The following is a 26861-nucleotide window of genomic DNA, read 5'->3' as shown; positions in this document are numbered from 1 at the left end:
AAGAGTTTTTTAAGGTTTTATTTGATAGAAACAGTTATAGTTTTGATGACTTTACTTTGCAATACCTTTATGTAATACCTACTAATAACTGACAACTAAGTTATACACAAATTTAATTTTTTTTTTTTACTATATTTAATCCCTATTTCTCCAGGGCATCAGCCCTCACTGATGTTCTGCCCTAAGTCTTGGTGCAGTCAAATGGTTTCCACCACTGGGCGAACTGCAACACCTTCTTCCTCTGATTGTCAAAGTTCTCTCTGATCAACTTCCTCCATCGTCGTGGCTCTAAGTCCATCATGCCACCAACCACTTCCTGTGAGAATTATTTACAATATTAGATTCAACTTTTTCTTATTTAATTATAAACAGACATCGAACCTTAGCATTATCAGCATGCATCTTCCTTTGTCTCCAAAACAGGGCAGTTTCGCAACCTGGTGGTTATTTTTATTTCAAAGTTAATCCTGAACTACCACACACTGACCTTGCCAAAGTAGTAAGGGAACTTCTGTTCATTTTCAATGACATGAGCGAATCCTCCCTGGAGTCCAAAATCTACCGCAAAGTAGGGCAGACCACGAGGAACCTATGAAAACAATTAAAGTTTTTATTTAAAAGACAAAATAATCTTTAGATAGTTTGACAAAAAGTGAAAATATAAAGTACGTACAGCTCGTCTGACATCTTTGGAAGACAGATCCACAATCTTCTTGTTCATCGCCCATTCCTCATCACACTCCAAGATAGCTTTCTGGAGATAAAAGAGATTTTTATCAGTCAACTAAAGAAATTTGAGATGCCCTGGTACTGGTATATGTACTGGGCCACATACATTAATTAGATATTAACAAAATATATTAACAATATAAACAGTTTGGAGGTACACCCAGGACAACAGTGTTTTCAATGGAAATGAGACTGGAAATTGATTATAAAAGCTCTGCTCACTTTCTGCTCTTAACTCTGTGGTGTTAACCATCTCATTTTATTTATCTTTATTTTACTGATAGATGGTTTAATGTGACGACAGTGAAGACTTTATTTATATAAATGGTGTTAGGACAACACTACAAAATACATAAAACACAGACCTTAAAGTATATTGGTGCCATGTCTCCCAACTCTTTAGGTAGTGGGATACATTCCAAGACCATGTGTTGTTTTCTTTGAAGGTTCATGTGAGTTTCCATGAACACACAGTCCAGCTCCTGTGACTCAAACATGCGGACCAACGTACGGCGGAACAGCTGAGGACACAATGACAGAAAGTCATGACCTATTGGTCACTTATTGCGTATTAAAATGGGACCAAGAGGACTTGTGGACTAACCTGCATCTCCGACCAGACGTCTTCGTCCAATGAGGTTGCGGAACAGTGGTGCTGTAGAGGACTAATAAGACAATGTCCCTCTGCCATTGACACTCCTGCAGGAAGGCTCAGGTACACCTGGACACGAGTTCACAAACAAAGTTAACTACAGACACGTCTTGCTCCTGGAACCATTTTTTAAATAATTGTTTTATTTTTTTTAAATAATGATGTTTCTTCCAATCCTAAAATCATGTTTTTACCCTAACACAAAGACACAATTCCAGTCATCCCACATTCCCAACCCCGTACCTTGCTCCCTATTGCCACTATTAAGTGCTTCTGGAGCTCTTGGCTGCTGAAGCAGCGCTGACATTTCTCCAGAGAGGCAGCCATCCTCCTACTCTCCCCGATGGCTCTGCTCCTCATCCTCTCCTCCTCTTTCCCCTCGCCCTCCCGCTGTGCTGCACTTGACACAAACATGTCATCCAGCGTGTAGTTGTCGTCGTCCGTCTTCCCCATCATCTGTGGAGTCGAGAGAACACAAGTGGTGGAGATGGGAGATGAATTGCCAAGAAGTGGGGGGGGGTGGAAGATGGAGATGTGGAAAAAAAAAAAAAAGAGTGGAAACATAAAGAGGAGATGGTGAGTAACGTTCAAGATCATCAAAAAAAAAGAAGCTATATTTGCAAATTAACACATGCTCAATATAAAAGATTTGTTTTTATTAAATAAGGGAATATTACTGACTTTACATGTTGGAGTAAAATGATCATTTTAATGAAAAAAATGTTTTTATGTCTTTTTATCTTTTTAAATGAAGAAGCAAAATCTTATCAGAAATTGGCTGCTTTCTGTAATTGCTTTGTGCTGACGCAACACAACAGTCTGTGTCATTTCTGTGTGTGTGTGTGCGCGCAATACTCTGTACTGTCCTGAATGTGGGTGGGTTTCCATGTGTGAACTGTGTGAGGCTGGACACTGAGTATTGCCCGTCTCGTCACCATGGCAATCAGGCAACATGTTGGTAACTGTGTGTGTGTGAGAGAGAGTGAGAGGAAAGCATGGCTGAAGTGTGTGCGGTCAAGTGAGTGTCCCTTTATGTAGGAGTGTGTGTTTGTGTGTGAGTCAAAGTGAGAAATGAGTATATACCCGTGTGCAATAACTAGTGGGATTGTTCCTAACAAGGCGATCGCAGACCGGGGACCTCGCCCCCTTGTGGGGACGTGCAATGCTGAAAAATACCTGCTGCATTCACTACGTGTCAAAGGCGTACAGTTATTTTTCAGGCCCAAATATGTCATCACATGTACTCTCACATTTTTCATCAGGATTAATAAGGCATTCAGCTCACCACACATGTAAACAATAAATCTCACATACCTCACAATACATCTCAGCTGCTGTATTATATAAGAATATCTGCTTAACAACTTCTATGAAAGTCTGAGCTAATGATTAATTGATTTATTCCTGATGTGTTCTAAACTATAGATTGTTAATAAAACATGAAGCAGTAAAGTGGGGAGAATAACATATGTCCGCCTCACAGCTCATGCATTAATAAAATCAAATCTCCAACCAATACAAGCCCACTGGCTCTGCAGACTCCAAACAATAAATTACACTTCTGGACAAGTGGCTGCAGAAATGATGCTATAATTTTATGGATGGAGGCAGTGAAGGTTTGCAGAGTTTTGTGCCGCCAAATAAAAAAAATACGAGACAGAAAACGCTAAAAAGTCAGCTGTACAAGAAGGTTGGTTTCTCCTTTCCTTTATGACATAAGTAAATTGAATATTCATCTTATAGAATATAAGTGCTGTTTTGTTAACCACTATTCCACATTGTCAAAAGGAAGGAAACAGAAGATGTAAATATTTTGGAAAGGTGAGAGTCATTGTTTACCACATCAGAAATATAGGTGGATCATTTACAACTGTGGTGAGGTTTACTGGCAACATCAGTGACATAAGAAGTGACCACACTAGGTCTGTCTTGGGTCGGTTTTGAAAGGAAATCACTGGTTTTTAATAATTTTAATAACTTAAGCAGCTTAGACATTTGCTGAATTCCCTCAATTCACATTCCTCTCTTAACGTAAAGAAGATCCAAGTAGAGGTTCTGGAGGTTTTCAAAATTCTCCAAGTTAAATTAGAATCAATTAAGGTGTTAGAGATGTTCTTGTGGTCCCTGTTCGGGATCAAATGTTTGTAGGGGAGACGCAATCCTGTGTTTGGCTAGTATGATTAAAATCAGTAGCGCAGCATAAAATCTGTCATTTACGGTTGTTTGACTTTTTGCAGCATGAAAAATTATTCAAACATTTGATAAGATAAAGGCGAGGAGACATACTGGAAAACTACCAATGGAGTCAAACAATGGGAAATGAAGATGTAAAAGAGCGTAGTGAGATGCTGCAGCGGGAAGGATGCGCTGAGACGAAAAGCAGTTTCTTTCTCTTGTAGATCATAAATCTATAGCTGTGATTAGATGTGGTATTTATAGAAGGCACGCCATGGTAACTGTAGATGTATTTTTAGTGTTTGTCTTTGCTGGTGCACTGTGTGTGTGTCTTTGTGTGTGTGTATTTTTGTATTCATAATAAATGTGGGTGAAATATTTATTGACAGTGGGCCTGCACAATATAAGCAAATGTTCAAAATGCGATGACAATACTGCAATGATGACTTGACTTGCGATAAATAAAATATTTAAGTTTGCATACCATACATAAAGGACTCAACTCTGGTGAGCTGACGACAATTAAATAAAAAAAAAATTGAAAAATAGAAATGGAAATTGAAATGGAAATTCTAAAACCAACTTCTTTGGAAAAAAAACATTTCTGTGCATGCTTTTATTGAACTAAAGCCACAAATATGAAATAACTGGAATAGGAGGGTTAGAAATGGAAATTCTAAAACCAACTTCTTAAGTTAAATTTCTACACATCACCAAAAAACAACGATAACTTGCGTAAGGAACTTACGTAACAACTTAATTAAGTTTATACTTGCTGTTTAAACCTAATTAACGACTGTTAACTATAGACTACAGATGCCTCTTAAACACAAATAACATCTCGATGATGTTAAAAATATAAACCATGTACCTCTGAGTGTTGCTAATATCTTGCACAATTATTTAATGTACTTCTACCTTTTCCTTTCTAACTGTGTGTCACTTCATTACAACAACTTCCATAATAAAAGCCATTATCATCAAAACAACAAACGGAAAAATTATAACCTCAAATCCGAGATGAAAGCACAAAACAACAACAAAATTATTCAGTAATGCAAACATACAGTCATGAATTGGATTATTGACAATATCCTTAGCCAAATATTGTTGATTATTAAGTTTCAGTCATGTGGCGTCGCGCTTACAAAACTGCTGTGACGGCTACAACTGCTCTGCTTTCTGGCATTTTCCTTTTTTTCTTCTGCTGAGCAGAGAAACCATGTGTTCAGGGCTGCACCTGATTGGCCAAATATTAGCATGCTGAGCATAAAAACACGGCACAAACACTTTGCCTTTCAGACCGGCTTTTGCAGTGCTTTCATTAGGCAGTGACAATGGAAATACGATTAATCCGACAAGCCTAACTGACTGGATTGCATCTGTGAGCACACTGTCATGTGAAGACATTTAAAATGTTTAAACCAAAATATGAAATCAGATGCCATCTTAGTAAGTTAATAAAATCCTAAACTATCTATTATTACATTAAACCAATTAAATAGTTTATGCAAACATACTTACATGTATACATTTATATATGCTAACATAAACACACACAAGATGTATATACTGTATACCTTCTTCTATATATATCTTCCATGTGTGCTTTGGCCGGAGCACAAACAGTTCCGTCCTGCAGTGATTCATTTTTATCACCCAGTGGAGCTGCTGTTTCCGCATCGAGATTTTTATAACCTGAGAAAACTGGCAGTGCCACCTACTGACCCTGAGGTGTTGGAGTGGTGAATGGATATTGAAAACCTTCAACCTGAAGTTTCCAGGCTGGGGAACATATCCTGAGTTGTCATTTTCTATGGTCAGCAGCTTGACACTGCACAGATCACACTGCTCATTCTGGTAATAGTATAATAGACAGCAGTTCTCCTACCTTGGCAGCCATGCGAGAGTAGAGGGCATGCTGATCATGAGCTGAGCTCATCTTCTCCCTCCGCACCATTTCTTGCAGACCAACATTGTCATCATCCTGGAAATATCGCACACGCTCTCCATCCACATGAGTCTCGATCTGAACAGAACAGAACAGAGATGTTTAAAAAAAGGCACTTCTTTAAAAGAGGCTGTGGATAAATAAGCCAACACTAAGAGAAACTGTGACAATAGTGACAAAATTAGACATTATGAAATAACTTAGCCATCAGAAAGACACTTTCACAAATTACCAAAGGCAAAATGTAAAGGACACACTAAATTAGGAGTGCACCAGTAAACCAGTGTTGTCCTACTGCAGTTCAGTGTCTCATTGTCCTTGTAGGTCATTTATTCAAGTGCTTCTACAACATCAGCAGTTTGGAGGAATTAAAAAAAAATCAGGTTCAAAAACAGGAGCAATGCTCACAATAACATTTGTTCTGTTAGCAAACAAGTGATTTAATGCAGTGTTTCCCAAACTTTCTTTCTGGGGATCCATATTTTAAATGTCACAAATCTTCACGACCCAAGTCAATAGACGCAAGACGACCCAAAAAAACCCAAAACTCTTGCGACCCACCTGAGGGTCGCAACCCAGTCTTTTGGAAACAATGATTTAAAGGATAGCCTCAAGATGCACCTTAGCACTTCCTTAATATGTTCCTTCTCAATACAATGTCACAATGGATTCAAAAGTTTAGAATAGTATTGAGAGAACGCTCCCATAAAAGACAACTGATGAGATTATTAATAGAATAAAGGCACTGTGATTACTTTAAAAATGTGTACCCTCAGAGACTGAATTCCTACGATAATAACAACCTCTAGCAACTAAATGAATAAGAACAAACAGCAGACCGCGTACCCTTCATCTGCTGCCGCCAAATAACATTTCTTCTCTCGGGTAGTTGCTTTGGTTTATAATTGTTTTTTATGTTAAGTTGTTTTCTTTTGCCTGGATTAGTTTTTCTGTTTATACCTGAAGAAAATTGAAAATTCTTAATCTCTCCCCTTTCATCTCTTCTTAAGTTGTACCCACTTCCCTCTCTCACCGGTTTCTTTTTGCGTCGTCCTCCATGCGGCTCGTGAGGTCCAGAGGGGGCGTTGACTGGCCAGGCTCGACCAGATTGGTCTGTTCTAAACAGAAGGACTTCCTGCTCTTCAGAGGATTTTCCAGATGGCTGCAAAAAATGTTTATGGTTTTGTTTACTTTTGTCCTGTTGTTTTAGAATCTGAAAACAGAACAACAAACATATCGAGTAGAGAAGCAAAACTTCGGATTTTTTAGATTTCACTGTCTCCAACAAACAACAGTGGCCTCCATCACAGCCCAGAGGTACTGACATTATTAAATCGGGAGTCCCATTGTTTTAATTAGTCTTTGTTTCATCTCATCTCTATCCTTTATTAGTCAGGTTCATTAATATTTGTAAGGAGGCAATATTTGTGGGTGGACATAAGAAATAACTGTATAATTATTTAAGTGTTTGCATAATAGGACAATGTAATTATGGAAAAAAATGTTCAAAAAAAACCATTTTGTTTTTTTTTTTTTAAAAGACATTCAGAAAAATCCATTGTGGAATTCAACAGTCTGTAAAAGCCTGACCATCGACTGATAACTAAAGCTGGACACAGAGGGTGAAAGCAGGACAGGAGACAGGAGAAATGGAGAAGCAGTGTATGACAGACTGTCAGGACAACTTGACAGGGGAAGAAGATCCTGAACTCCGACCAACACAATTAGGTCCACCGAGGCTCCTTACACAGCGAAAATAAAAACAAGACCTCAGTAGGAGGGAGGACAGCATCAGAACGCTGCACACCGACTCTTTAATAAAAGCCAAAAGTCTTCCATAACAAGACTTGGAGAATCAGTTAAGCTCTGAAGGGTCAGAGTAACTTGTTCTAAACTCACTTGGACCCTGCACTAAATCCCAAGAGTTATGACACTTCCTATGAAGCCATACGGAAGACTTAATCAGGCTTAGTGGATAATGCTACATGTTACAGCACGATAATTTTGCCAAAATTACTAAAAACTGATTTACAGGTTATATAAATAATCTGGAACTGTTTTATTGTGAGTGTAAATTAAATATAGAGTTTTGCATTCTTTCTCTGCGGGCCGGTACCAAATGATGCACAGACCGGTGTCAGTCCGCGACCCAGGGGTTGGGGACTACAGCTTTAGATCAAACTCAAAGAGACAGTGTTTTAGCAGTCTCCCATTGTCTGTGGTGATACATTCAAGGGTGGGGAGAGCTACAGAGAAGACACAGAGCTACTGTCCTTAACTCTGTAACACAAACAACAAAGCATACCTGATAAATATTCTCAAAAAGCTACAAAATTTAAAAAGTATACACTACCTTATTGCTGATAAATATACTCAAGGTACATAAAGAACAGATAATCATGGATATTATATGGGTTTTCAATGTGGTTTGATGGGATCTTGGGATTGTCTAAGATCTTGCTGTTCAAATAGGTTTAATAATGTGGATAATCACAGATAATCGTGGTTTGATGGGATCTGGGGATTGTATAAGATGTTGCTGTTCAAATAGGTTTAATAATGTGTTTAGGTGTGACGCGAAACTTTAAGTTAACAAGTTTCCACAAACCTGGCCGGATTTTGCCATCTCAAACTGCTTCTTCTGAGCGGCATGGTTCTCTCTGGCTTGTCGTGCAGCTTCAAGTTGTGATTTCAGTTTCTCAACCTGGGCCTAAAACAGACATGGACATAATTTTTGCAGCAGGCTTTTTGGAAACCAACACCAGGAGACTTAAGAAAGTGATGGAAGACACATCAGTCAAGAGAACACACACACACTGGAGCTCTTAAGCTACACTGTGGTGAGGGATGTCGATACCTTTATGTACAAAACACACACACACAGATCTGCCCGTAAAAGGCACTTAACGGGTACTAACACACATAACATGCAAAAGGGTGTTTGGGGATTACAGGTCTGATTGCTTTGTCGTGTATGCTGATGCCGACTGCCGGGCTGATGACACTGAGTTTTACAGTTCTCAGTTTGTGTGTGTGTGTGTGTTTGTCAGTCAGTCCTGACATTTTATCCCAGAGGTCCCAGTAGCACTGACACATGAAGACAGATGGGGAGTTAAGTGCTAAGATCAATACAAACAATAAATGAAATAATCCCCTGATGGGCTGTTAAATCTCAGCCCACGCTGTAGGGTAATAGGCCAAAAAAAAGAGAAAGAAATGGAAATCAAACTAATAAATATTCCAATTAAAAAATGCACTCAGCCAGAAAAATTAAATCCTGAGAACGAGGGGGTTTGGAAACACGGGTGGTAACATTTAATCAGCTTAACATGGGATGTAACGGTGGTGTGATGACTCACTGTTCTGCCCCTGAGTTCTGCCTTCACCAGCTCACTTGCCAGTCTGTTCATCTCCTCCTCTGACAGCAGAGGAACTTCTTCTTCTTCCTCCTCTTCTTCTTCTTCCTCACTTTCGCTCTCATCTCTGGATGAACCCAAAAGAAAAAAAATTAAAGTCAGAGCAGAACCAAAATGGCATTTAAGTCACTTTTTATGACTAAATCACTCAAACTAATCTAAGTAGCAATGTCAGGATTCTCTGTTCAGTTGGTAGTGACAACAGGATTAAGAAATTGAATATCCTGCTCTTCCACCAACCCAAAAATACTCCAAGGAATCCTCTCTGTGAAGATTGTCCTTTTGATTCAAACATGAGGGGTTTTTTTTTTCTCCGCTGTGAGAGTCTGTTTTGAGTTCTTCCCCCCCTCCAGCGATCATTACAGCTTTGTATAAAAGAATGTGAACTGAAGTATGGAAAGCGTCGTTCGAGGCTATTACACTCCTCACAGCCTCATTTCATTCTGCTGCCACGCTGCAGACTCATTTGATACTGCAGGGGTTCCGCATGCTGGTTTACCCAAACAACTTAGCCTAATGAGGCAGAGCTCAGAAGTGTGACGACTGCACACAACCATGAGTGATGCACCGACATCTGGCTCGACATACAAGAACAAGCCAGGAACTGTTTCTGTGACAATTATTTTAACATTTTGTCCCACATTTATTCATAATGGATTAAATAACAGTTTTTATTCTACAGTGGAACTACCCTCTGCTTTAGTTTTCACTTTTTTGCAAGAGAGTAAAAGGTTCTGATTGGAAATGTTTCAAATTGTAGTCACAGTTCCCCCTGTTGGGCTGGAAGGAGAGCTACATGCCTCTCTGTTTACAAATATACAATACTAGAATTCCAGAACTCACACACAGAGACAGACGTTAGAAATAAAAAACAAGCTTCACACCTTGATGTTTTTACTTGAGCTTTGCTCCCACATGGGGTTTCCTTTGTAGCAGTCCCAGTTTGACTAGGATCACTCTTTATCTCCTGAGGTGTGTTTTCTACGTGGTCATTATTTTTGGTTGGATTACTGATCTTCTTCCAGGCTGGAATGGCTGCACTGCGTGTAGCAGAAGCTTCATGATCAGAGGCGGGTTTCAAGTATTTTGCATTGGGACGGAGTGGAAGCCGATGCTCGCTGCCTACATTAAACAGACATTAAACATTATGGTTAGCATCTTTTTGCTCTACAAAAGTGAAACGCTTGATCAGTGTATTTACTGACTTTTATGGTTGTGTGCAAATGCACCAGCAAGTTTTACATACATTTTTATTTTCAAAATATTAACCATGTTACTCTCCACTTACTAACAAATAGGAACACAATAAAGCCATTAACAGTTGTGGTCACAGTATACATATGGAGACATCATTATAACTTAATTTAGCCTGGGTCAGTCTACATGCATGTGTGTGAGCATGTGTGTATCCTGGTAAATTAAAGATCTCTTATTAACTCATAGACAGGCAAATACAGTAGAGGTGACGAAACAATGGCTGCACTGCTTGAACTCTATCTAATGCTGTTAAAATACACCAGAATGCCTTTGACTCAAACATGTGAGAAAAGGCCTTGACATCAACCCACCTAATCCGACGTCATCTTCGTCTGAGGGTTTAAGGAAGCGGCCTTGAAGTGAGCCACTCGAGTGGGTACCCTGACTCCTGGATGATGATGAAGATGATGACAATGGGCTGACTTTGTCCCTGTCCCTGTCCCTGTCCCTGTCCCTGTCTCTGTCTCGATCTCTGCTTCTTTCAGCTTCTCCTTCTCTCTCCCTATCTCTGTCTCGATCTCTGTCTCTGTGTCTGTTCTTCTCTCTAAACCTGTCCTCATCTCTTGCCCTCTCTTCTCCTCTCCCCCGGTAACCTTCATTTTTCCTCTCCCCCGCCTCTTCTCTTCCAGAGGGGTATCTCTCCCTGTCTCTCGCTGATGAGTCTCCCTGTCATGTCTTGGCCATTGTTCACCTCCTTTGGTGTCTCCCTCTCTTCTCCTCCATCTCTCTCTGTTCTCATTTTCTCCTTTTCTCCATCCACTATCTCTCCAACCATGTTCTCCTTCCCCTCTTCCTCTTTCTTCTCTTCCCCGTCCGTAAAAGGCCTTTTCAGCTTCTGCTAGTCTCTGCTGAAATTCTTCCATTGACTGTGAAAATATTAACACAGAATTACCATTTTAAACTTTTTCCACACGCACAACAAAATATCACAAGTCTGCCATTTAAAATATACCACAAACAAACTTTAGTATTGCAAGTTGCTCCTCTACCAACCAATAGAACATACTTACTCCATATCTTTCAGCCACCAAGTCAGTGAGGTTTCGTTGCTCCCTCTCTGCCTGTTCCTTCATCCTTTGGTAACTCTTCCTCAGCCAGCTCAAACCACCATCGTTAACTACTGAACCTACAGCTAGGGAAAAGAGAGAGAAAATGTCAGTTCTGCATTATATACAATTATACTAATTTAAAGAGCTGATAAAGCATGAACCAAATGGTAGCGTTCTGCACCTCTTTCAGCACCACTGTAATTAAAAAAGGTGAATGGTGGTTTGGTGGGAGTATGTTAGTGTCAGCATATTTTGCTTTGCTGTTCAGATTCTTTCAGACAGGCTTTACAGCTGGGAGCTGTGCAAACTGGGTAGATAAAATATATTTGTAAATACTCCCGCATTTACTTAGCTTATCACAGCTTTTTTACTTGTCTTTATCTCGTCCAATGAATTTTAAACAGCAGTTGTTTTTATCTGGCCTGTTGTTAAACATCTGTTCTACATGTTAAGTCTATAAAGAAAATTAAATCATTTACACCCTTCTTTATTTTATGTTTTTATGATATTCATGGTAAATAGGACATTATATGTTTCCTGCTGTTTTCTGTGGTGGACTCAAAAGACTCACATCTTTGAATATGTATGCTGACAAGGTACATTATTAAATTCTTGTATGAATTTATAAAGAACCTGTAAATAATCAAGACCAAATTAATGAAGTCTTTCAACACCGCGATTAATTTGTATTTCAAACAGCTGGACAATATAATGACCAACGTCAACAATCACCTACCTGTCTTTGCTGCACTACCAGTTGACTCCTGTGGAGGCAGGCCAGTTCCTCCATTTTTCCAGTATGGGTTCAACTCCAATTTGTGCAAACCAGCCTAGGAAAAATCACATAATAAAAACTAGATTATATTAGTTTTTTTCTTAATTATTTTATTATATCAAATCACATGATAAAAACTAGATTATATTAGAGTTTTTTTCTTAATTATTTTATTATATATTTTTATTATTTTCACAAAATATTCCAAATATATTAACTAAAACTATGTAAATCATATCTACTTGTATGGTATATTAGTAAGGTATGTCTACAAAAAAGAACAACCAACAGCAATTGCTCTGTGCCTTGGTCTCAGCTGGTGTGTTTGTTCCATAGTGGAATGAGTGAAATAAACCGTCTTGTCAGTCATCCACTGTGTTCAAATGTGGTAGCAACAAAAAAAGGCGGCAGAACAAAAAAAGAAAAGAAACTGTACCTCGAGATACAGAGCCTTTGTCTGTATTTAGCAAAGTAAATACAAAAATGGAACGCCCACAGCAAGTGTACTTCGTTACTTTGAAAAAGCTTCACAACCCCGGACATCCCTTAAAGTACCGTAATATATTCTTTAGAGGGTCCCTAAAGGGGTCCCCTGAGTGGCATGTCCTTAACCTTCCTCTGGTGTTCGGGTCGGCACCGACCCGTTTCCAAGTTTTAAATGCATTAAAAAACACATAAATTAGTTTATTGCGTCAAGGCTTTTTGACTTTGTCAAGAACCTCTGTTTCAACAAAATAAAAAAAAAAATTTTTTTTTCACTAAATTATAAAATGCTCTGGTTGAAATTACGACCTTTGTGTTGTTCGGTTCGGTTTCGACCCGGTTATAAAAGTCAGATTATAAAGCAATAATTAGAAGCAAAACTTTAATCATAAGTGCACTGTCAGCCAAAACACTGAGCTTTAGGGGATGCTCATTTTGCCTTGTTTTCCAGTATTCCTGCACAAAAACAAAACAAATACCTCATGATGAACATGGCAGGGCAGCTGCTGCAAATGTCATCAAAATGACCCCTGGAATCACAAGGTTTGCTGTGACAAGAGTCAGTGACATCCAGAGGTCCAGGGCGACATGTGGAAAGACATTGATGAGGAATACCTGGATGCCTATATTGGTGTTCTTCTTCTTGCTGGAGTGTACAGATCCTGCAATGAGGCCACTGATAGTCTTTGGGACGCATCGACAGGCAGAAATATTTTCCGCTCAACAATGTCACTTCAGACCTTTCGCATGATATCAAGAGTCCTCAGATTTGACAACAGAGATACCAGAGCAAATAAAATAATAATAATTTAAAAAAAAATACTTTTTTGCCCTTTTCTTGAAGTAAATATATATGGGTCGAAACTGACCCGTAACACCATAGATGTTACTATAGTTAATAATATTAAAATTAAAAAATAAATAAAACAAATTTATTTAAGAGATGTGTTCTAATAGTGCTTAGTAATAGTCAGGTAACACAACAACCTTTTATTTATTTATATGATTCTGTTGAGGTTGATTTTACCATTTTTTTTAATTGAAATCGAGGGGTATACTGACAAAAAAAGGCCCAGAGGCCCACACCAAAAATATTAAAACCAATATTTTCATGGATATGGAAGCCTAACAAGGTAACCAAGAGATGAGAAACAAATTGGATGATAGCTAATTGTTTTTAGTGTATTTTACAGCTGATTTAAGACACGGGTCAAAACCTTAACATAAGAGTTGGTAACAGAAAGTGAACACAAGAGGAAGGTTAATGAGGGGCATTAAGGAACCATTAGAAACCTGAGAGTTAGGGGTACATGATAATTATCGGCCCAATATCAGGAACTATGACATTATTCCAATAAGTCCAATATTGTAAGGAAAAGACCCAATAATATATCATATACATTTTCGTCAGAACCGTGGTGTTTTTTTTTTTCTTTCTCAACCTTCAGACCTGAAGGGCCTGGAGTGGGTGCTTTGTTCAAGTTGCATCAGTATAATCGGAAAATTATTTTTCCTGACTGGAAAAAACTTGTCAAGTTGTGATAGTTGCTGACTTGACTGTGTCAATATCTTATCCACAGCATTTTACCCATTATGTTATACATAAACCATTAAAATGTGTAGATAAATAGGACTGAAAAAACTTCTTTTAGACTGGAAAGGGAAACGTCTATCACCATGTGTTTGTAGCCCAATGCGCAGTGCTTGGTAGCATTGTGCACCTAAATTTATTGTAAATAAACATAAAGACTAGTCTAGTAGTCTATTTGCTTTATATTAAATTGGTTTTGGCCTTATTATTTTGCAATGAAACTATTTACACACACTGCAGTCTGTCGGCTCTGACACAGTGTTGCATCACATGCATCTGCATATCATAGCCCATGATTACCGAAAATATGTGAACTAGTGATATCAGCACAAGAACTATTGAGGAACATTTAGATAATTGCTTTTGTCATGTTATAATCCTCAGACACCATCATCGGTCACAGAGGAGCTCAGTTTCACGGCGAGACACAAATTGACCATTAAGTTAAAACCTTTACTCTTTAAGGCAAAAGGCAAATCCACTTCAATAAAAAAAAACATATATTAAACAACCCAGATCAAGACAAGTACAGAAACAATATAACTTGAAAAATAAAGAGATTTGGAGTCTTAACAATAAGCACATCATTAGCACTTGGTACTTTTCTCCCGATGAAATTAACACGAAAAATGGAGAAATCGAAATTTTGGTCGGGCCAGAATGTATGAACCAAATAATCAACCAGTTGACTGGGAGATTACAGGCCTATTTTCCAGATTGTTTATTATTATTTGTTTCATTTTTATTAAAGGCTTGCTAATATTTGTTTAAAAAAAAAAGATTTCATTTACAGACTCAAAACTGTTTTTGGTTTTGTTTATGGTATTGGTATGGTATTGCATTGGCCTTTGGTAGCAGGAAGTTATTGATTATCAGTATCAAACCTGTTGAGAATTGTAGAACTGTGACAAAAAAAATTGGAGAAAACAAACCTGTTCAATTTCCCGAGCCTTCGCTCTCTCCTCTTCTTTCTGTCGTTCTTTCTCTGCCTTCTTCTCTGCAGTGGATGTGGTCTTCATTGCCAGGAAGTCAAATGTCATCCATTCATCTCTCTACAAATTGAGACAGACAGTTAACTCCAAATACCTTACCAGTAACTTTCATCTAAATTGGGCCTAAATTTATGATTCACTATTATGGAATTCGCCACGCAAGTTTTGAAACAAGAGATTAAAACCTTGAAGACCTTTATGTTGAAATAAGGGTTGAAATAAATGTTTCTTTAATTGTAAAGTATAGATACGTATGTTCCCTGACACTTAGCTTACAGTTAAATGATAACACATTGGGAACTAGATAAAAATGCTAGACCTGAACATTCTGGTTTGAGCTGAGGTTATCTTCTGAAGGTTTGGAGTCACTGGAAACCTGCCAAGGTTTTCTGGCTTGGGGCTGAGGCTGAGCCTCAACCCACTCATCCTCAGAGCCCTGGGAAACAGAAAAAAAGAAAGAGAAACTTGAAAAAATAAAGTTTGGTAAATGGTGGTGATGAGGTGGTAATGGGTTAGGGTTAGTATATAAATCTACCTCAGAACCGTCACTTGAGCCATCTTCTTCTGCGGTTTTCTTCTCCTTTTTGGACTTCTTCTTCTCCTTTTTCTTTTTGGATTTCTTCTCTTTCTTTTTCTTTTTGACCTTTCCGTCCTGTAGGCAGTTTGACAATTCAGAATTTATGGGATTTAAAAAGTGATAACTGTCATTAAAAACTAATTGTTCAACTTTAAGTGACAGAAACTGCAGCTTACCTCCTCTATTTGCTGCAGCCTCTGATTGACATCAGGGAGCATCCAGGTGTCCTCTCCTCTTAACCTTTTCAGCTCTTTTCTCCTCTCTTCTTTCTCAAACTGCTGCTTTGCCTGAAAGTATAAACAGTTAAAAACTAAAATGTTAAATCTATTGGCATAAACATGAGGAAAAAGACTATAGTAGATAATCTGTAATGGACAGATAGACATAAGTAGATCTTTCTAACCTTTATCTTTTACTAATTCCTCCTATATATCAACATTAGTGGGGGGAAGTCAATATTTAATCTAAAAAAAAATCAGTTATGAACAGTAATGGGTGGTTCAAGCACAGGATGTGAACTCACAATCTTCAATTATCATCGGGTCCCTTAGTTGGCCCATGTGTTCATATCTATTGTTTACCAAAGTTAAACAGAAGATGCAATTAGAAAACCTAGTACGTACAGTCGGAAATTGCAACGATATTTGCTCTTATTATAAAGCTATACCTTAGGTACACTTGCTCTGTAGACAAATCGCTTATATAAAGAGTGGTAAACAGGTACAGGTACTCTGACTTCTTTAACGATTTATCCTGTAACTAATTTCCTCCGAATGCTCGGCAACTCATAACAGGGTTGCGATCTTTCCAGTACACCTAACAAGTCAATACATTTAATGGGCAGTAATTTAAATGTAGTAGACCCGTAACAATCCGTGACTGTAGGCGTTAGATTACTTAGCATATTAGCTTTGATTCAGACAGTAGCTTCGTTGTTGACATTATTAATTATTAAACAATAAACTGAAACGTATATATTAGTTATCACATCATATACTTCATACCTGTTCTAGCACCTCTTGTCGAGCCTGTCGTTTTTTTTCTTTTCTTTCATCGATACTGCTCGAACTCTCAAAACTAGCACCGTACGCCGCCATGATGCTGTCGCAAATGTGTTCGTGTAAATGTCGCAAAGCATAACATTTACGGCAAACGTTAAGTAGCCCTACTTTATTGTAGTCATTTATGCCTACTGGCTGGACGCTATGTGTGTTGATATGTTCAATACTTTTTTACGTCAATGTATAGGTTTATAGAGTGTCAGTGCTTTCGCAAAACATTGCAGTGTCTGCATTCAATGGAAATAGAAGGGAAATGAAATATATTTGTATGCATATAGGGACTTGTATTAAAATATAATTTTAGAATATTCCAAAAAATCTCCAGTAGCAGGAAACGCTATGCCTATGTGAAATATTTCAAATCCCCCTTAGATTTTATTAAAAATCATAGATATCACTATACTATGGCCAAACAACAGGCCACACATGGGAAATGTGTTTTTAATCTACTCTCCAAATGCTGGGCACAAATCAGATGTCAGAGAAATGGCCACAATAAAATCATAGTAGTAAAACAACAATACATGTTCACACACACCAGAGGAATAGTGTGCACTGGTCCACAAAAGAAGCATCTCATACTTCCACTTTTATAAGCTGTGCTACAGTCTAATCAATAGTACCAATAAAAGCTTCAACAATTTCAACACAGTAGTTTGTTGTAAATGCGGCGAGGAGACACAGGAGTAAATTTCCAAGAGAAGCCTCTGACTCTGGCAGCTGCTACAGAGCGAGCACAACAAATGACGACATTCCAATCCACCACCATCAACACCCCACCAATATCCAGTCAATTCAGTTCAGTAAAAAGCAAACAAAACAATTGTAGAAAACCATTAAGTATATTTTGGGGTCTATTCAACACATAACAACTAAATAAATGTATAAACTTGATTTGTTGTACCAACCTGAAGCCTCTACGTCTGCAAACCAGAAGTTGATATAATGAAAATGGATGAATTACAATTGTTTACTTAATAACAGTAAAGACTGTAACAACTTAAAACGTGACAGAGTAAATACTTTTAATGGGTTGACTGAGGGCCTGAAATGTGAGGACAAAGAAGATAAATTGTTTCAACTGGCTATATTTAACAGTTTAGGTCGATAAAAACAAAATTTAAGCTACTAGTGACAGCACAAACTTTAACAGAAAAAAAACTTTTTTTCTGCAAGATATGTGCTACAAAACAAAGAAAATAAGCTTAAGAACTATACGTTATGGGCATTTTGAAAAAAAAAATCAAATTTCAGAGTTATTTTTAAAAGTCCTTTATTTTGCATAAAATCATAAATGGTTTTGTTAAAAAATACATGTATTTAGATATCTTTATTCTTTCTCTAATATAACACACCAGTTTCCCTGATCATGGTAGCTACTCCGCACTTTAGCCCCCATCACCTGACCACACAGCTGCTCCAGCTCTCCCTGCTGGAAAACATGATAATAACGATGGAAGACTGGCATTGGGCCACTGTCACATTCTGATCCAAGGACAGGAGCCTCAGCGCTGTCAAGATCAGACGGAGACGATATGTTTGTGTCAAACTCTGGGTTCGATTTTCTATCACAGTCTGACTCCGTTTCAGATACCAAGGTAGAGGGTAAACCAGAGTTATCTGAAGTAAGTTTGGATTTCTTTGTGTTTGTTTTCTTCTTCCCACTCTTCTGTGGTTTGACCTCATCTCGACTCTTCCCTTCTTTCAGATGCCAAGGAACCAAAAGATCCTGGGTGTTAAAGGCTGTGCGGTTGGTGTGCACACTTAGTTTTCCATCGGCCACTTTGTCCACATCTTGAATGCTGTCAACAGGGCTGTTTCCTAAGTGTCTTCTACAACCCACAGATTCCACGTGAGGCTCCTGCCTCTCCTCTAATGTGTCATCAGTGGAGTGGAGGTTCTCGTGATGATCTTTGTTTTTCTCTTTGAGGTACTTGGACTTTTGCTTGTTGTACTCTTGCTCGTAAGCCCAAACATAAATGAGTGCTTTACCTCCGGGCTTCAAAAGTCTCACCAGCTCCCTCACTGCTACCAGACGTCGTTCCTACCAAACAACGCACATAACTTTATATACAGTATATATATATACTGCATATATATATATATATATATATGTATATATATATATATACACATATACATAGATATATACATATATACAAATTGACTCCTTCATACTGTATACATTTACAGCAACCTACATCTATAAAAAGCAAATTTCTGTATCAATATCTGAAAAAATATCTGAAAAAAAAATTAAAATGATACCTTTACTGTATATACTGAGGTAAATTAAGAGGTCAATAAACTGTACCTGTGTGGAAAAGTGGTGGATCACAGCTATGGAGATACAGGCATCACAGGATGCAGATCGCAGGGGGACACTGAGAGCATCAGATACAAACACCTGAAACCCTCTCACCATGCAGATTTGGACAAGAGCTTTACTACGATCACAACCGATCTAATAGAAACAGACACAAGCACAGGAGCATTGTTTCACACTGTCAGTATTTGTACTGTAAATGTATGACACTGATGGAGTTGGAATATCTACTGAAAGCTGTATCACTTGGTCAAAAACACAGAAAGTAAACAAAGAAAACCCAATATGAGATGAACTTTTAAAGAAGGTCAAATTGTGTCAAGTCATTACTGCTTCAATAAACTGAACTGAGAAGTGGGACAAACAAATCAGAGTCATCTCGAGAACGCTGACATGTCACCTGAAGACATTTTCTTCTGTAATGATTTATAACAGTCATGGTTTAAATCAGGTTGAGCTGCTTAGAGGCACATCAAAATCCCAAACAATCTCACAAACACGTAGATAAACATGGAGAATTTATGATGTTACCATGGAAACCAAGTTTATCCCACCTCATTTACATACAGACAGAAAAGGACAATAAATGTGAAAATACAGAAATAAATATGGCAGATCAGACACAAAGGCAGAAATAATATATATATATATATATATATACATATATATATATATATTTGAAACAAGTATTTTATAATAAAGTAATACAATAAAATGGAAAATACAACAGAAAGAAAGCGATAGTTAGTTGAGGGGAAGACAGTCATAGTAGAAAAAGACACTCACTGCTGTCACCTCTGGGTTGACACCCAGGTATTTGCCATTTCCACAGCCCACATCAACCAGCACACTGCCGGGCAGGAGCTCGGACAGGAAGTGGCAAACACGAGGCCATGGGGAGTGACGTGTGCTGCTGAAGTGGCAGGCGATTGCATCGTACACCCGGTGGACGTACTCCTCTTCAAGGCGGGCCGCATCGTCATGGCAACAAGGAAGTGAAGGAGGAGAGGGCGGGGATGGAGATCCTTGACTGTCACAGGCAGACGGAAAGGCTGATGGGGAGAGAGAGGAAACAGGTGATTAGCAATTCACAGGTACCTTGAATGAATATGGCAACTTCTTGCGCAGGAAGGAGCGACAGTATGCATAGAGCTTTTTGAAACACAAGGAGTGTTATTATGTTGCACTTGTCGGACACCCACCACAGCGGCAGGGCTCGTGTCTGATCTTCCTGAAGGTAAAGGAAGTACGAGTGCCTCTCTTGCTTAAGGTGAGATTGTTGCAGGCCCTGACATCAGCTGCTATGCCAACAGGAGGTGGCTGGTCACCTGCTGGCACCATGTCAAACTTCCGAGGAGTGATTCTGTGAAACCACAGGTGTTGGAATTGACTACGCTGGAAATCGAGCGATTGTTAAAGCAACTGATATATTATGTAGTAGAATAAAGTTTAAATGAGAAAATGGTTTGTTAAATAAAACACAGTCCAGCTCACCCATGAGTCCAGAGGTATCTGCTCTCTCCCTTCATAACCAGGAGGCTGCGTCCTGGCAACAGCACCGGAACAAAACGACCATCAGGATTGCGGAACTCCATCACCGTCTACAAAAACAGAAGCAGATGAATCTATGATGATCTATGACATTCTGCTAATACTGAACACAATCAAAGTGAAAATTTCAATCTTCCCCTTCATATTTAAAACTTCTGTGTGACGTCACTCACAGAAGACACTCCATTTCCTCACTAACAACCAGCTGAGGCTTCTGGGTATTTGATCCTAATGTTTCCTTACAAAGCAGAGCGGCATGAGCTCAGCTGGGAAATTGCATCTGCACAACTTCAAGTACAACCTCTCCAACTTCTGACAGCAAGAAAATTGGATTGTGTGAAGTGGAGGCGGAAATGCATGTGTGTGTGTCTGTGTGTGAGCAAAAAAGAGACACAAAGAGAAGAAATAACCATGCAGTTGTTGTTCACCCCATGAAAAAAAAAAAGTTGAACCTAAAGACTGTTCCTTAAAGATTGTTAGCAAACTTTTTAGTTTTATTTAGACTCTTGAACGTAGCTTCAAGTTTTGCTTTTTTATTTCAATATTTCAATAAAAAAACATGCATAAACATGGATTTAAAATACAAATTTTCTCATTCATATATTTTCATACATTTTCTCCATCTGGCTACACAGTGCCTATATCAAGACTATCAGAGCTAACGATTGATCTGAAGTACACACTTACTTGCAGTTTTACAGTGTGGTGATACTGTATACATAAAGTACTAGACTGATAAGAAACCCATTTGTTGTTCAATATACATAGAACCATGATTTTAATCAGGGGTTCCCAAACATCATGAACTATCGTCCACTCCACCCCCATTTCGACTCAGATATTGCTCAGCAATTGCTTCACTGAACCTGTAAAAACTGTTATCACCACAAAACTGCTATTCTCACTAAATGACAGAATATAATAACAAATCAGTTTAATTACCCAACAGTGTAACAGATGAAGTAATTGTTAAATTTATTTTTATTAAATTTAATAAAAATGTATTTAAAAATTATTTGCATTGTTGTGCTGCTTCTGCAACAGCTTCACACCACCTATAGGGGTCCGCCCCCCACATTGGAAACCACTGCTCTTATCCAAGCTGCCGATTTGCAAATATTTTCAGGGCCGAGTGTCTCCCCAGCCTTATTATGAATATTAATAATATAATAATAACCATGCATATATGCGTGTAAAATATGCATATTGTGTAGAATCACTGATAATTTGACTGCAGATGGAGAGGAGGTGCGACAGCGACGTGGAAGCAGGTGAAGTTTAACTACATAAACACTGTTCAAACAGGTTAGACCTCAGAATGAGGTTAGACAAATGACCTCATTCTGGCTGCAATAAAGCATAAGCTGCATCTCAGGTTTGATTTATCTTACAGCATAGAAAAGAAAAAAAAAACAGAGGTTAGTTCATTTCAAGGCTGACAACCTCTGTTTCTCACTAAGCCTACTATCTGAAACGCCTAAAACACAAGTGACACCTTTGTCTCTCCTCTTCCACACACAAACACTTTCACAGAGATTCCCTCTTGAAGAAACCGGTGGTGTGTGGCTATATTGATTGTGGCAGTGACAGCTCTGCTAAGGCTATTCATCTTCTCCTCTCACAAATGTAGATACTAACGATTATCTGGGAGGGTCGGGGGGGTTCCGTCATGTCCAAAATAGCAGAAAACAGGTGAATGGAAAGGCGGCAGCACAATGAAAGGTTATTATCATGAAGTAATACGAACAAAGTGTTAAATGACAGGACGGTTTTAGGATTTCCAATAATGTCAGTGTGTTCACAGGCTCTGAAACGTTATTCTCAAAGGGCCTGACACATTTAAGGAGTCGTTGGTGTGTGAACAGCAGTGTCAAGAAAAGAAAAAGAAAATCTCCACAGACACAGGAGGATGTGTTTGAAGCAAGAATTGGACTATAAATAGTAAGGTGAATAAATACGGTTCTATAGTGTAGCGCAGGGGTGTCCAACTAATTTTGGTTCAAGGGCCACATACAGCCTGGTTAGATGTCATGTGGGCCAGTACAGTCATAACATAATTATTTATAAATAACAATAAGTTCATGTTTTATAAAGAAATATTCATATTTAATGAAATATCATTTGACAAACCATCACTAACATGAAGTGTTTGTGGATTTTTCACAAAATTCATCAAACAGGCCAGGCCAGAACCGCTAGAGGGCCAGTTTTGGCCCACGGGCCATATGTTTGACATCCCTGGTGTAGCGGTTATCACACTATACACATCTGCCTGACATGAGGTAGGTCCCCCATTAAATGATAACCTTAACCCTCCGCATATAAGTCATTATGCTAAATGCTTAAATATAAATAACTGGATTATTAACAAAATAACAAAATAAGAAAAAACAGTCAAAATAAGATTAGTCATTTTTGTTGTCTTAAAATAGACAACAGAAATGACTAATCTTATTTTGACTGTTTTTTCTAGATATTTCCAAAAAATATATTCTTAAAGTTCTTCAAAAGTATAGTACAAAAAGATTGTTTGACATTGCTTGTTTACAACATATCCTCTGTTTTTTTTAGTTCTCTATTGAATAGCCTATACTAAATCATAGCAAATGATGCATTAGTTGTCTGTGATCACTATTGTTTGTTTGTGTGTGTGTGAGAAATGGAGAGAGGGAGAGAGGGAAATAGACAGATGACACGACAGATGAGAAATGATTGCTGCTAATAGTATTTCAGACAAGCAGGGACAGCTGGGTGAATATCAACAGCGTTAGCACGCAGGAATGAAAGCACAGAGCATCGTAGAAATACGTTGCCTAGAGTCCCACATAGATCAGTCAAGGACAGACAAAAGGCAAGGAAAGAAATATGTTCCTCCTCTTGTTTGAAATGCACCACAAGCAGCTCGACTTTGCCAACTTTATTATTAGAAGGCCACAGAGAGCTGCAGCTGCACGAGTGTGGTGGAGAAAGACAACATTGCCAGCAAGGTGACAAAATGTTGTCAGTGAACTCACAAGGACACAAACACACACACACACACACACACACAGAGAGAGAGAGAGAGAGAGAGAGACTCACACAGACAGACAGACACACACACACACACACACAGGCTCCCGTTTGTGGTGACTGTGCCCCTGGGACAGATCAATCATTCTGGTCAGTGAAGTGTATGAGAGTTGATTTGATTGATCAAAATAGGGACAGACCAAAGGCATATCACCAACAGAAGAGTCTGGCATCACAATTTTGTCTACTCTCCAGTCAAAGATAACGTAAAACACTTTAGATTAAACAGAATGTTCAACAACAGGTTATAGCTAATTCCATAAAAGGCAGCGTTGACAGATTTCTTACCTGCGCCCCGAGGCTCAAGGACAGAATGGTATCCTCAAAAGCAGAGTGCGTGTCCACGTGAGGAGGAATACCTGAAAGTATCATGAATCATGAATTCACTTCATATATCTACAAATGATAATTTTTCTTTACATAAGCTTTAAAAAAAAGCAAGGGTAAAACAGCCTATTTTTCTTCCAAGGTAAACGTAAGAATGCGTCATTCAAAACTCTCTGCTGCCACTTTGTGGTAGTAATCAGTAAGGCTTCACAATAAGATAAAGAAATGTAATAAACGGTTTTAGAAGTGAATTTAAAAATAAATGAAACTCACCCTGTCCGGCTTCGTATTGATTGACAGTCAGCTGGTCTGGCATGATGTCAATGTATCTGTTATTCAGACATCGCTTCAGGACAGGTAGACACGGTTCAGGAAGACCTGAGAAAGATTTTTTTTTTAAGATTAGTGTGTCTTAAATATTGGTCATGTGAAAATATAACCCATAGAAGAAGAAAACCGCAGATACATATTGATTACCTGCAGCTAAAGGCTTATCCTTGTCCACATTGTTGTTGTCATAGCGAAACTCAAATCCATAATGTTTGACTCTTCGGTGCTTCAGGGCCTTTTCAGCTTAAACATAATACAATAAAGTTACTTTGTTAAATTTAAAATACTTGTATGTGTAAATTCTTGTATTTACTTCAATATTGTATTGGATTTAATTATAAAGATTAAAAATAATAATAATATGTCTGGTTTCTCACCAGTGACATCATCAGTGGATGATGACCAGTCTACAGCAGCCAGCAACAAAGCCTCTTCCTCTGGCGTCACAAAGTCCTCCACCAAGATCAACCCCTCAGGCAGAACTACAGATGTTTCCTCCTCACTCGTTACTGTACATAAGCATTCAAAGTACAGCAAATAAAATGTTTTGTCTTCCACTACGAAAATATAGTGACAATCAGAGGACTCAAGTGTGACACTAATATGTGCACAAGTAAATATTGAGGGCTCACACCTGAAGTTACATAACTCAGGTAAAGTGTGACGTTGTTCTCTTCACAATGAAGCTTAAGTCCATTAAGCTGAGTGACAGCCTCTCGAGCACTTTCTTCAGACCTAGGGACAGAACAACACTGTGTTTACAACGAAAATCCACAGATCTGTTTTTATCTAAAAGTTTTTTTTTTAACTTGCAGCAACTACACCTGTATGTGACAAAGGCATAAGGTTTGTAAGGAGGCATCACCAAGGCCTCTACCTCGCCCATCTCTTTCAGGACTGTAGAAAGTTCCTCTCGTCTGACGCCGTTCCCCAGGCCACCATTAGCCACCACCAGACTCTGAAGAAGTGACGGTCACATTTATGAATAACGAGAACACTCAACATCACTAACTGTTTATAAAGCAGGGTTGTCAAATTCATTTTCTCTGGAGGGTCATATCAGCAATACAGATCCCTTTAAACGATTATAAATGGAAGACTTTATAGATGTAACTACTCCATCACGTATTAAAAAATGTTAATTGATTCTTATTTCTTAAATTATTATTAAGTTACAAATATTCATCATTGCTATGAAATACAGTAGAACAATGTTTAATTTATCAGGTTAACAAACGCCACAGAGATCCTATACAGACTGTGCTCTATCAGTATGCCACTAACTAGTAGTCCAGAACCAACATAGCGGTACAAACTAATTTTAAAAAAATATTTATGGAGTCAAATTTTCTATCATGGCATCATTTTTAGTTTCTGAAACGTCGTATATATTATCGTGGTCAAACCTTTCAGGTTTTAGATGCACTGACTAAATAACTCCAGAAATACCCTTAATAAATAACATAAGGGTTTAGAGTTTGATAACTAATCAGAATTGACAAACGAACGGACAAAAAAACAAAAAACAATCAAACCACACTTCTAGTTAGTAGTATGTACTTAAAACGAGCTATTTATCTTATAGCTTATAGACAATGTCTATAATAAACAGTCTGTTAGCTTTTCTTGGCTAACAGCTAATATTTGTCCAAATGTAAATCTTTCCATTACTATTCTACTACAGTTTACCTTCGTGGGCTGCGTTGACGTGGCGATACCTTCATGTTTAAGTAACGTGTGGCTCGCTTTAATTTGCTTTCGGAGAACTTTCTTATCCTCTTTACTCCTTCTGACAGCTTTCAAGACACTTCCCACACAGGGATCCATCGTTCGTCATTGTATTTCGTCCGGTCGAAACTGAAACGCAAACATCGTTCCGGCACAGCAGACGTACTAAATATAACTCAAAACCTGTTTATTTGTATAAATGAAAGGAGACAAAGGGAGGAAACATTTAGTTGATATATAAAATATGTTAATATTTTTGTCTTTCTTTAATCCATTCCCCATGTAAATGCAGCCTTCACATGGTACCACACCATTTTTTAATACTACTTTTTTGTAGCACTTTTTTTAAAACACTGGATGTTCCAGAAAAATGCATGCTTAGACTTTGTGTTTTCTTAATTGCAATAAAACGTAACATAAGTACAAGCTCTCAAAATGATATAATTAGAGGTAAAAGGCTGGTAAAATGTCCTTAAGTGGAATTCCATTAAACCTAAAGAGAGTAGGAAGTTGTTTTAACTTTAATTTTTGTTAACGTCCTGTTTAAAGCAAAGCCTCTTAATGATGATTTAGGACTTCTATTAATACCAAATAATGACAATGACTGTTTGTTTCTGAAATGCCACGAAGGTGATGCAACTAGGCTCTTTATGATTTAGTATTGTGTGTTATGAAGCCAGTGGGCTAATAATTAATATATTTTAAGAAAGTCTTAGGCTACATAAAACCTACCCAAGTACGACAACTGGTCCACAGACCACACTTTGGAAATGCCTAAGGCCCAAACACTGTATATAAATCCAGGGTGCATGCCTCTTTAAT

At 38.2% G+C, this 26861-nt stretch overlaps 2 protein-coding genes across 2 annotated transcripts; both read right to left on the bottom strand.

Moving 5' to 3' along the window:
• cwf19l2 (CWF19 like cell cycle control factor 2) lies at positions 1-16778 on the bottom strand. Its single transcript, XM_008309775.3, is given in 20 exon segments — positions 1-316; positions 488-589; positions 674-754; positions 1095-1250; positions 1334-1450; positions 1625-1837; positions 5448-5585; positions 6541-6669; positions 8116-8217; positions 8867-8990; positions 9808-10045; positions 10492-10843; positions 10846-11046; positions 11191-11312; positions 11966-12059; positions 15011-15130; positions 15390-15506; positions 15606-15722; positions 15824-15934; positions 16652-16778. Coding segments are annotated over 20 exon segments (2862 nt in total). The 5' UTR covers positions 16745-16778; the 3' UTR covers positions 1-181.
• A 1186-nt stretch (positions 16779-17964) lies between these two features.
• Positions 17965-26181, bottom strand: alkbh8 (alkB homolog 8, tRNA methyltransferase). The gene is made up of 12 exons (XM_008309776.3): positions 26001-26181; positions 25136-25269; positions 24946-25046; positions 24689-24820; positions 24459-24554; positions 24255-24359; positions 23943-24013; positions 20529-20635; positions 20237-20397; positions 19821-20086; positions 19023-19172; positions 17965-18752 (listed from the first exon to the last, which is right to left on the bottom strand). Exons 1-12 carry the CDS (start codon positions 26136-26138, stop codon positions 18039-18041), a joined length of 2175 nt encoding a protein of 724 aa, XP_008307998.1. The 5' UTR covers positions 26139-26181; the 3' UTR covers positions 17965-18038.
• Positions 26182-26861: the final 680 nt, after the last annotated feature.

The sequence above is a fragment of the Cynoglossus semilaevis genome, chromosome 4 (genome assembly GCF_000523025.1).
Source record: "Cynoglossus semilaevis isolate Cse_v1.0 chromosome 4, Cse_v1.0, whole genome shotgun sequence".
In the NCBI taxonomy this organism is placed as follows: domain Eukaryota; kingdom Metazoa; phylum Chordata; class Actinopteri; order Pleuronectiformes; family Cynoglossidae; genus Cynoglossus; species Cynoglossus semilaevis.
The sequence above is the reverse complement of the archived record's forward strand: the minus strand, read 5'-3'. Positions and strand labels throughout refer to the sequence as shown.

What these genes read in the sequence shown, in the direction of transcription:
- alkbh8 (XM_008309776.3), bottom strand. Translation starts at nt 26,138, where the DNA reads ATGGATCCCTGTGTGGGAAGTGTCTTGAAAGCTGTCAGAAGGAGTAAA. An exon ending in CCTTGAGCCTCGGGGCGCAG is followed by an intron (nt 20,636 to 23,942) that starts GTAAGAAATCTG and finishes CTGTTTTTGTAG; the next exon opens with ACGGTGATGGAGTTCCGCAA. An exon ending in TCAACCCAGAGGTGACAGCA is followed by an intron (nt 19,173 to 19,820) that starts GTGAGTGTCTTT and finishes TGTTTCTATTAG; the next exon opens with ATCGGTTGTGATCGTAGTAA.